The sequence below is a fragment of the Homalodisca vitripennis genome, chromosome 2 (genome assembly GCF_021130785.1).
Source record: "Homalodisca vitripennis isolate AUS2020 chromosome 2, UT_GWSS_2.1, whole genome shotgun sequence".
In the NCBI taxonomy this organism is placed as follows: domain Eukaryota; kingdom Metazoa; phylum Arthropoda; class Insecta; order Hemiptera; family Cicadellidae; genus Homalodisca; species Homalodisca vitripennis.
Window position 1 is genome coordinate 26,731,111 of NC_060208.1, and position 12,760 is coordinate 26,743,870.

The 12,760-nt window shown below is 33.9% G+C and overlaps 1 protein-coding gene across 1 annotated transcript; it reads left to right on the top strand.

Annotated features, from left to right (window-relative positions):
• Nucleotides 1–5,923: 5,923 nt before the first annotated feature.
• On the top strand, nt 5,924–6,914 carry LOC124355569 (neuropeptide CCHamide-1 receptor-like). The gene has a single exon (XM_046806732.1). The coding sequence runs from the start codon at nt 5,924–5,926 to the stop codon at nt 6,494–6,496; it is 573 nt and encodes a 190-aa protein (XP_046662688.1). The 3' UTR covers nt 6,497–6,914.
• The last annotated feature ends 5,846 nt before the right edge of the window (nt 6,915–12,760 follow it).

Sequence of the window (12,760 nt, forward strand, 5' to 3'; positions counted from 1 at the left end):
TATTCAAGAGCTCTCTGTTTTAGGGCCTATATGTATTCAGAATCGTTTTTGAAATTTTTAAGAAAGCGCCTTCAAAATTAGAACTGCAATGATTACGCACACAATATTAAATATTACCTAATAACTTCACGAGTCTGGACGACAAAGTGACGCTAATGCAGCGGTGGGATTCACATGAAATAGTAAAATCTGCGATAACCAATGCAAGTTGAAACGGTTCTAAGTAATGTGCTTAAGTATACTGTTATAACAGTATTTGTTGCGATAATAACACCGAGATATTTATTTGACAAACTCTCCTGTTCTGCGTTTGCAGAATGTCCAATAGGTATAATGATCTAATAAATATTACAAATTATGTTACTATACAATGACAAATGTGTTTAATGTTGCATAGCTTGATAACTCGAAAACCAAGAACTGTAAAGAAGTATCAATGACAAAACCACCAGAATTAATTTTGACATTCTGTATGTTTGAACTGGAGGTGTCAATGTGAAAGGGTATAATGACGCTATAATAAACAAATTATTTATAAACAAGACAAACTTTGTTAATATCGATATAAAATACAAACAGTCGTATCTAAAAAACTAGCAAAAACTGAAAAGAACATCTAACTGAAAAACCACCAGACTTTAGTTGGGACAGCTGTTTATTTTGCTACTAATCACTGCATTATAACACAAACTGGCGTTCCTTAGATGTGGTACAAGCAAACCTAACGTCCATAACCAGAAGGAGAATACAATAATTAAGGTCTTGGCCCTTGGTCCCCCAAATAGAAATGTACTATTTCGCCAAGTTTCCTCTTGTAGCGCTAAAGCATTGGTTGGTTAACGAGTACTACTATGGCCCCCAGGAAAAATATTTTTAAGTTTTTTTAGTTTTATATTACATATGTTCCGACCCCACAAGGTAGCATCGCCTATGTTTTATTGTCACATTGTTAGTGAAACTATATTATAATTTTTGAAATATAATAATGCCTGCATTATAGTAAAATCAAACTATACCAAGGTCATATTAGCTATAATAGTTAAGTTTTGTAACTGATTTCGTATATGTTTGAGTTAAATAAGGAGTTTTAATGACAAAGACATTTTGTAGTACTTCCGACATTAAATTATCACTCTACGCTAATACTCCTATGGTGGGAGAGCGTACAAAGCTGTGCATGAAGCGTACACATCGAAGCTATAATACGAGGACAGTATCAATGCAAGACCTGGGTTGTTGGTGCGTTTGTTTGCCGCGTAAAGGGAGAATAGACTAGTGATGGGAAAATCGGAATCTAGAATCCAAAAAATCGAACGATCGTTACTGCTTATCTTTACTTCTCAACCTATCTTCCAATGAACCTTTACCTACACGGTTTTAATTACATTTAACACGTGCTTACACAACGACAAGAATGTCAGCGAAAAATAAATAAAGAAAAAAATTGCCAACAAACATGAATTGTTAAATAAATATAAATAATAATCCAAACACCGAATAAAACAACCAGAATTTAAACAATCGGATCGAAGCGCAAGACACTCGTCGCGTCATGCTGAGAATTGAGAAACAGCTGATATGGCAAATGTTGGCCAAGGGGGGGGGAAAGTGGGTGCCACAACACAGCCCATCGAGAAGGCCCAGACTTGTAATGATGTGTGCCTTACTAAAGTTCAGATTTGTTCTAACAGGCACCCCTACCGATATACGCCAAGCATGTAGGGAAGTTTACTCAATAGCACGGAGTTATTATTAATAGCCTTCCTGCTTAGTTATGGCTACAGATGCTTTTGACTTATCAGCTTGTTTGATGTTTATCGCGCTTATAAAGCTACGGGAAAACGGTGGTGCTCTATTTTTGGTACTCGTGTCCCCACCATGTAATTTTTGATATTTATGTTAAGCAATTTTTGTCAAGTCCTGTGATTTATAACAATTTTTTTGTTAGGTCAGCGGTGTTGGTATAATGGATAGATGATTGTATTAAAATTCAAATCTATATATAATAACAAGTGATTAAACCTCTGTCCCATTACGACGACAGCTATGCACATATTATTTTTGACCTATTTTTTCTTTCAATTCCCTCCAACACTACTTTATCTTGCAGATTCTGAAGCAGTGGATTAACACACCTTAAAAATTGTGTTTGTTGTTCAATTAACAGCTGATTTAAAACAGACTGCTTAGTGGTGATTTAAAGGTCCACATTTGAATAATTAATGTAAAAGATTTACCATATTCACAAAACAAAAGCAAATCAATAAAATTTATCTGAAACATCTCAACTTCTCGATAAAGAAATTGACTTTAAAAGACAATATATTACTTCTCTTAGTTTACATAACAAATTTTGAACAATAACGTTTTTTATATTTAATTTAATTGGTCACACATCCGTTCATCAGGTAGTTAAAATTTTTTATTGTATTAAAAAAAATTTCCAAAGATGTACAGCCTACTATACACTAAGAAAAACATATTTTTTACTTCTAATATACAGAGGAAGCAGAAATTCAATAATTTTGGACCAATGTAAAAAGACAATTTTTTGAGTAATAGGGATAGTCCTGAAGTTTTAATTAGTTACACATGTATTTTCTTGTGTCCTTGTATTGCATTGTAAAAGTGATCTAAAACAGCAAAAATTACTTCTGTTTAAAAAAACGTATTTAAACACATTTAATGAGTAATATTTTGGAAGCATATTGGAAATCCAGTCCCTACCAAAAATGGACTGAAAAATAAGGATTATTTAGTTATATACATGTAGCTATATTAACAATGGGAATGATTTTTCATAAATGTAAAAATGAAGTTTACTACGTGGGAACATTGGTACCTTTATGGGATATTTTTGACTTATTATATTTCCACATACCAATCACTTTCGTGAACAGGAAATATACGTGAATTCCATATTTTAAAATAAAAAACCGTCACTGTAAACTCATTTTCATCCCTATTATAAAGTACAATAACTCAATGTCTATACATGATATTTTTTCTGTATAACCTTTCTTAAAATTGTATAACCAATTTTCAAAATTAATGTGTATTTAACAACCCTAGCAAAAAAATTATTATATACCTCTATTCCATGCAGCAAATAAAACTTTGTAAAAAATTTTTTAACAGGTTATACCCATTAGGATCGGTTTTTCAAAGACAACTAATAAATAATATATATTGCATTAGTTGTGATCAGTATTGAGTTAATAATGTAAAGAACATAACTGGATTGTTAAAACAGTTGCGTCGCAAAAATAAATAATGTCGGGAGCGGTAAGCAACTATTCAACTTGAACGTTCAACAATTTGACAAATTTTGTCCTGAATCTCCAAAAAAGGAGAACTGGACACCTTATCAAAAGAAGACAGCTCACAATATAAAATGGTGAACAATGGTGTGCAGACAAAATAGAACAAGAAAGAAAGTACATAAAAAACTGTTTTAGAAGTTCCCAAAACAAGACGAATAGAATGCCATAATTTTATGTAAAAAGATATTAAATACCGATTTCAATAGCTAATTTGGAGTGCCATTAAGAGGCCCAGTGTCCTCCCCTCCTTAATAGCCCTGGCCACTTTAGTTAAGCGGAATGATTACTACTTTGGTTGGGTAATTATAGTTCGAAGACAAACCAGTGCACCACACCAAATAATAACTCACTCCTTACCGTTTTGTTTTACTCCGATTTCCTTTATAACTCACACTTTGTAGCTAATGCCACAGCCAACGTATCTAATGACGTAAAAAAAATTCTGTAGACCATAATAGAAGAATTGTTTCAATACAATAAAGAAGTCCATAAAAAAGTACATCGGGCGAAAGTAGGCTAATTACTACTGACCAAAAATGTACTAAAACGGTGAAATTTACTCTGTATTTGTATTTTTTAAGATAATCACTTTTTATACAGATTCGTACAAAAAAGTTATACCTGATGTGCCCAACAGCTCGCTTCCTCCAACCTAATAACATCACATTACGTCTCTTTTGTGCCATTTTAAAGTAGTAATGCCCCAATTTCCCCCAATACTGAAAATTTATTCTCTTCAAATGGGATGAACCACCACCTCAAAAAACACTATCTTCAATGTGAGCAAAACCTACCAAAGCAACAAAGAAAACAAAAATTATGATCACAACTGTTCAACAATAGATAACATTTTTTCAACAATGAAAAAATTCAAACTTACAAACGCGTTTGTAAGATTTAAATCAACTAAGGTGACCTATACATTTGTTACCATTATCATCTTTTATTAAGAGACCTTAAAAATGAAACACGATAGGGGTAAAAATGTTGTTATAAATCTTTTACTCCACTCTTACAAACGCCTAATTGTAAGAAAGTTGTTACTCATTACCCAATTCCCAAATTTTGCTGTTGTTATTTGTGTTCAGTGACAGTTTTAAGTTAACCTCTCTGAAGTATTTCTTGTAAGGGAATAAGGTGATATTTGTGATCTTTGGAATAACATTTCTTTCAAATTGAGTGATTTGTTATAATATTAGCCTAACCTTACACGCTTTACACTGCACTACAGAACTTCAAATATTTGGCAGCTACCTGTAAATAACAGAGAGCCTTTGAACACAGCGCCACTCCGCTTATTGTCATAAACAAAGCTTCCTCGAAGACTAATCCAGAAAACATCACAACCGTTTTGTAAGGATCATTGACGAGTTAGTGAGTTTAGTGACGATTGAGATTTATCCTTTCTCTTCCCAAGCGAAGGATGACCATTATCATAACGAGTTCCAAAGTGGGACCATATTAAATATCACGGTTTCTCTGCGGGAAGGTTGACCAGACAAAAACCCACATTTTGGCAGCAGATTTACCAGAACGGCCAAAGAAGGTGGTGGAAAACGTATAATAAGAATGAAGCTCAAAACTGAACTGTTTACATGGTTTCGAACATCTGAGACACCCTAGACTACAGAAATATTGTGGTGTTCTAGGTGAAGAGGGTATTCTCACTTGTCTCATAAATCATATGCATAATTGAGTGCACTACAACTGGTTTTGACACGAGTCTCTAAGCACGTGCTTAGAAGTGATCTCTAAACAAATTCTTTTTGTTTTGTTTGTTATTTTAGGCAATCAATGGGACACTGTTTAATAGTGTCAAAACTGACACAACTATAAAACTCCAACTATGTGTAGGAATCGAACAATTAATTAAAGATTAAGATTTGATTAAACTTTAGTTACTCGCTACTTTTCACACAGCACATGGTATATTTTGAGGAATCAATCAAATGCAAAAAAAAAAATTCAGGAGTATAACACATTATGTACATTGTTTGCAGATGAAACATAACACAATATCACGGAGGCTCAAGTCACGCAAATTCTACTGTCAACGCCACAACAAGTCACAGTCGAAGAGTACGTTTCCCTACGTGGAGGAGGCTAGAAGACGTACATGTTATTCCTGTCCGTCTTCGCACAACTTATTTTCATACTGGGTTTTATCGGGAAACGGAACCCCTGATCCATCATCCCTTCTTACGACACCGGAAATATGGAGGAATGTGCCCAATACCTACTATCTTCTCCTCTGGCTCTTGGAGATCTTCTTGTTGATCGTCAGTTGTGTTCCCCTTCATCTCGATCATGCTACACCTTCGGAGTCGTGGCCTTGGGGCGATTACATCAGCAAGGATGTCCGGAGACGACGAGAAGGACATTTCCCATGCGAGTCTCCGTGTTCACCCTAACAGCCCTGAGCGTGAGAACGGAATTTTGCGATCGTCCCCATCCCGATGTCCCAGGCACATGTCCAACTAAACCCTTTAGCCAATCGTGGGACGGCCACTGCCATTTGGGGTGGTTTTCCATTCCGCATTCGCGATTCCCGTCGCAAACCGTATGCTCCCACTGTGCGGTAGAGTTCCTCAAAGAAAAGAATGAATCAACTTTTTGTCTGCACGACCCTTTTCCCCACCAAGGGAGCACGGGAGGTTCATGGTTACTTTTCAGTTCAGGATTTACTACTTCATACCGATCACATAATCGGCAATCTTCTACTCTTTGAGGGCCAGGCACCTGGATTGTTTGTCCACCCGTTTGCCTCCATCCCCGGCGAACACGGGCAGGGTCAGTCGACCCAGATTCAAGCCCGGAAAAAAGTCGCAGTTATGGTCCTGGCTTTCGTGATCATCTTCATCATATGTTTCTTCCCCTTGCGGATCTTCATGCTGTGGGTCTATTACAACGAAGATTGGCAAAACGATTACAACTACTTCTGGCATTACTTCCGCATCATTGGTTTCTGCCTGGCTTTCTTCAACTCTTGCGTGAACCCCATAGCTTTCTACTTTATCAGCAAGGCTTTCCGGAAGTATTTCAACTACTATCTGGTCTGCTGCCCTTATGAGACCTTAGAAGAGTCCACGATCGCAGCCACGAATAGTTCTATCAGCAGGAGACAGAACTCCGTCATGATGACGAGCCTCAAGGACAGTCACGAGAAAACCTAACTGGTCAGCACTGCTGATGTATCTGTTGACTTATTAAGTTACAATGCTAACAATTTTAAGTGGACCTTGATTGCTCTGCTACCACCGTATCAATGGTGAACTTATAATATTCAATACGCTTTTCCTCCTTTTGTAATTTTAGTTCACTTTTCTGCCTTCACTGTAAAGTCAGTTCACAACTTTGTGCCATACACACATTTAATCAAAGATCACCTGGTTTTTAGTGAGTTGGTCTGTTTGTGCTTGATCATTGAATCGATTCAAACGGAGTGCTCTCAATTAGAGAATGATAATGTTCAGCCATATATTTTTTATTGTGAAACAAGAACGTAGCCAGGAGGAAATTAGGAGGGATCCAGACAACTGATATTTTCCTGTAATGGAGAGAGAGTAAGACCCCATTTTGTTCCTTAAAAAGTTCTTGGACGGTTTCTTTGTTGAGAACGATCTTTCAGCAGTACATGTCATTAATGCTGAATTATTTAAATAATAATACTCGTTTACTAAAAAAATTAATAGAAAAATTAAAAATTTGGGGGTATCCGGACCCCTTAACCCCCTCGCTGGGTACGTCTTTGTCGTGAAGTAGATATATTGAGAGGGATTGAAGATACCAGACAGAGTAAACCAAGTGAACACAAAATAAAGAGCATTGCATCATTTTGTATTCGTCTCTTTGATATTTTTTAATTATATAAGTAAATTCACTACCATTAGTTTTAAGGTCTGGAATTCCGTTAATTCACTACCAATGATGTTTGTACTTAAATTAGATTAAATTTTGGTTTTCTTTAGCCAATTGTGTTAGTTAATAATAGTAAATACCTGGAATGAAGTGATTTAACGGAAAAGAACCAACTCGTCTTATCTTATCAGTGATAAACGCGCGCCGCTTATCTTTTGCCTGTAATGAAACCTGCGTTAGTTCTGTCTGAGTTTTGTGAGTTGATCTGGGCTTGGACTTTGCAAGCTCGAGTTAATTTTTTTTTTTAAAGAGCAAGCAGCGCAAAGCGCTGCGCAGCGGGCAAGAATCGCGTGGTAGTGAATTAACGGAAAAGAACCTAAATTTAAAATGTTTCCATTAATTTTTAAAACGTTAACACTAATTATAGCTAATTATTATTCTTAGCTTACAATACACACACATAAATTTTGTAACGGTTTAATACTAACAAAATATGTGATTGCTGTTTTCTAAACTTTGAGAACAACATACACAATATTGTCTTTGTTTCTCTTTTTTTTAAGTTGGAAAAGCTAACTTTATTGAATGGGCCCCTCGAACTACGTTGTACGTCGAAGTACACAAAGCAACGTCGTAAACACATTCTGCATTAATTTGTTGTAAAATACCATGTTCACATGGATGAAGATTTGAACGTTTGTAACAGTTGTAACGTTGCTACCGAAGATAAGAAAAGAATCTGGATAATGCAAGGGATGCAGGGAACCTATCGAAAATAAACAAGGCTGTTCCTGGAAAATTGAAGTAACGCATCAACGTCTATCACGCATTGTAAGATTTTAGTACTTATACAACACCACTATGCTTTGGAACTAATAATAATATTCATATTACCACTCAAAAGTATTATTATTACTTAACTTTAATTTTAATGTTAATATTAAAGGTAATACCTAATCTCTAGGTTTTCTTATAACAAGTGCCATTTTTCATTGGGAAACCATACTAAGTAAAGACAATTAAACTATTGTTTATATTATTTATGTAGCCTTTTAGTAAATACTATTATTATATTCTATTTCTAACAATAAATTACTTAAACTTACTCTGTTGTCGTTTTCAAGACTCTTACCGGTACGTTTCTGACGGTCGGTTTTGAGTTTGTCGAGCTAACAAACAATATGCTCTAAAAAAACTATCATTTTATATTTTTAACTGTTTTGGTATCCTTCCATTTTGAAAAGTGTTATGAGTGCGTTAATTTTTTAAATTATTTAGTAATATTAATAAATTTAAACATAGCTATTGTTAACACACTATATAAAAGGCTTTCAAAGAGTTAATTGCTATTTTTCGTCAAGATAAGGTAGTATCTTGCCCTGGCGTAGTTCAACACGGCGACAGATTATTGTATAACAATAATCGATTATTGTATTTTGTTTTAATCGAAATCTCTAATACTGTTATTGATGTTGTCTCTGCAGTACCCAGTCCCTTCAGTGATGGTGAACCTCATGCTACTTAACTTCAAAATTTTTTCATGCTTTTGTGCCCATATCACCGTTGAAGCAGCATCACAATAAAACAAAATCTTCTCAACTTAAAAAGTCTGTTTTACTAAGCTGCATTGATGGCTGGTCATTTCTACAGAATAAAGCGGCAATAACGAAAAGCAACAGCTTGGATGACAAGATTATGGTTCTTTAATAGGCCACGGCCACGGCCCCTGCCCCACATCTGTTTTCAGTATTTTATTTGCCTGTTAATAACGGCCTGGGGCAGTGCCCTTTTAGCCATATGTGAGCATCAGTCTATTATCCCTTTGATAAACTGATAATTTTGCCATTTAGTTACTCCAGCCAATAATTTCCTCATTCAATTACAAATCATACGTTTTGAGATTACGCATGCAATTGTTATGTCGCTCTTTCTACATCAAAGGTGGCAGAAAGTACTGTAATGTTCAAAATCCCGATTTTTTAAGCTTTTTGGAATATTTATGTTGGGCAACCAAGCAAAACAATGGGAATTCTGAATTTACATATAATTAAATATACTCAGGGACGGATCCGGAAGGTAACTAATTTGGATGAGGTGGGTTGTACCGACGGGGGTGTGAGTTCGGAGAGGTGGAATACTCCTTCGGGTTAGTAAAGAATAGCTTGATAATTAATTAATTTTTGTATGGGGTTCGGGGCTACAGACATATTCTCAAAACAGCTGAAGCTCTGATGTGGTGTTCTTGTATTTTATTAGAGAGAGTTCCCATCCAAATGACAGTAAATTACTCCAACCATTGAAATGTTGTGCACTTAAATAAAAGTATGCTACAGAAAAGTAACTAAACATAATTTCGTTAACTGCTCTGTATGCATGTTTCCTTAAAATAAATTACTAATAGTTACCTATGGTCGTATTAAACTAGAACACACACACACACACACACACACACACACACACACACACACACACACACACACACACACACACACACACACACACACACACACACACACACACACACATTATAATATTTTTACTTTTTTGATTTGTGTACATTATTTATCCAAATTTTGTTTTCCGACAGACTCTAGGATAGATTTAAATTTAAATGACGTTATATATAACTATTGAGGACTTTACCAATTGTATAATAACACTTTTTGTCAAACTTTTAGTCTGTTTATGCTTAATTTAAGTATAATTAGGTGTACTATTTAAAATTTGTATCAAGTGTATGTATTTAGAAAAAATAAAAATCTGTTAAGTCTGTAAGTTAGAGATTTTATTAATTTCTTAAAATTTTGTTTTAGAATAATGGTATTTTATATTTATGTAAAAATTATTCCAAATTTATATATGGAATACGTGCTTACCCATACATATACAAGCACGGGTAACTGTTAGACCAATATTAGCTTCTGTGTATGCGAGCATTCCCCAATCCAACAGCCAGAATCCGATATTAATACAAAAGCCACAGCTTACACACTCAGCAAATTCAAGTCATAGTCTTCTTTTTAAATCTGTAATTATGTATAGCCTATCAGTATTATGAAATCTTGTAATATTTATAAAAATTACGCATACCTATTTAGATTTGGTATGGCAAAGTTACTACAACATTTTGTGTGTTTCTGTCAATGTGGGTTTTATTGATTTGTGTATTGTTATTTTTATTATTTTATTTAAATAAATATTTTTTGACATACATGTTCAGCTTTATTTATTAAAAATAATCGTTGATTTGTGCAATGCATAGCATCGTCTCCTCCTATACTGTTAACACAATATAACAGTATATCTGATTTAATAAACATCCCACATTTTACGAATATCCAGTAATGCTGTCAGTGTAAACAGGATTTTGGTTGGATTATTTACACTTTTGTATCCCTTAAGTGACTCACATTGGTAAGAACCATACCAGTATCTTGTTGAAACCTCTTTTAAAAACGGATGAAAAATTAATCCTTTACAGGTTTGTGCTCTATTTTATAAACTCATTACTTAAAAATTGTATAACTGTAAGCCAAGGAATAAACAACTATTATTTTTCTTATTACAGTACATATTTGTAAGCGTTTATAACATCGTACTCAAATTATTTAAACAAAATGCTTTTTGTTTTCTTATAAACACACGGAAAGAAATACATTAATTTGAATAGCTTAAATTAATAATAAATATATTTTATTGAAATCTTATATATATATATATATATATATATATATATATTCAATAAACATACAAGAAATGGTATGATGAATATTGTATATGTAACTTCTTGTCTATTTAAGCCATCTTACATCACATAACGGTACGTTATTTGTCCATAATACTGTATTATGAAATTTGATTAAAACAGTGTATACAATTAAAATTAATTGCTAATCGGTTGAATAATTTATTTAGCTAATAACGTAACACATTCTCCCAAGCAATATTTGAAAAGTAAAAGTGTGATTGCGTGGGAACCAAGCCTCAGCCTACACGCTCAAGAACTCTCCAATAATGGAAAAAGAATTGGCAAAATCCATTATGTAATGGTAAATAATGTGTGCTATAGCTTGGCAAAATTGAATATCCTTAATTTATCAATTGGCATCGGTGAGTCTCTGTGAAACCCTGCGATTATTCTCAGATTCTCATTAGTGTCACAATAAAATTAAATACTCGAACCTCCTCTTGCGGCTGTTTACAATAAGTATAAATTTTGAAGTATAATGTGTACTGGGGAAAACCTTATAGTTCACTAGACACATTAATCTCTTGACAGTAACTACATCTATATATTTCTAAACTGTCATCCCCTGTCGGTGACCTAAATATTCAAGTTCTTACATAATTTTGCTGGTTTTATTCGCACAGAAAGTAGGAAAGTATGAATTATTGATGTGAGATGAGAAAACGGTATAATTATACTTATAATTAAGCATGTTTTTAAGGTATCATCATTTTTGTGGCATTTTTGATCGTGAGTGAGTAAAACTTCACTGGAAATCTGCAATGTGATCTCTTTCTCAGCTGAATCTCTTCCTGAGTTGTCTGTGATAGGTTATTGTGACTGACCAGATATATGAAACCTGTTAAAATTTATACTAAATTAGTGTTAGTCATATCGTGTTCATCTTTTATTGATCATCAACATTTTGTTGATATATTCATTTTAAAAGTGTGCTTCTTAGAAATGATACGGCTATTAAATAACCCAAAAATGTATTAATACGAAACAAATTGCAGAGTATTATGCAGTATTATTAAAAGAATAAAATGAATTATCGAATAGCTGGAGGATGTGCCTAGACCTATCAGATTTGGAACATTTCTTGCGCAAACAAAAATTAAAACCTGTAAAAGATAATGTTCATGGCGTAAATCATACGCTACCATATCACAGTTTTGAGACATACCATATCACAAAAAAGTGGAAGAGGTAAAATGTTTTATCATACTCAACTTAAATGACCAGCAAAATATAATTATTATGTTAAATTCCATTGTTAGCCCCCAAAACCCGAACTTTTCTAGAAAGTTATGCGTAGTTATAGTTCATAATCAGACTGACATCACATAAAAAGGATACGTTTGTTCTCTGTGGTGATAGATATTGGTATTATCTCCAGAGATAGTTTTCATTTGTCGCATAGAGATACGGGGGCTGCTTTAGCCCCACTGATAACAGGAGGAGATAATGCTAGCCGCTACAACTGTAAATAGATAAGACACAATTTGGAAAAAAGAAACGTTATCTTATCTTGTTCAATCAGCTTTAAAGACTGTTTTTCTGGGTTGGCATGACTATTTAATTAATTAAGCATAGAAACAAATTACTTTTTGAGACAGCAACGGAATTCACCTAATATAACGTATTGTAAGTATAATGTTTTGATCCACTTCAACCACTTTTAAGTGCTTTTACTAAGTTGTAGTACACACGCAGCTTCAAACAGACTAGAGTACTATACGTAAAGGTATATTTTATTATAAATAGTTGTAAAATTTTTAATAAAAAAGTCTGTGATTATTTTTTGCAATATTTGACATATTTGCATTTTGTACAAATAATTAATAAACTA

What these genes read in the sequence shown, in the direction of transcription:
- LOC124355569 (XM_046806732.1), top strand. Translation starts at nt 5,924, where the DNA reads ATGAATCAACTTTTTGTCTGCACGACCCTTTTCCCCACCAAGGGAGCA.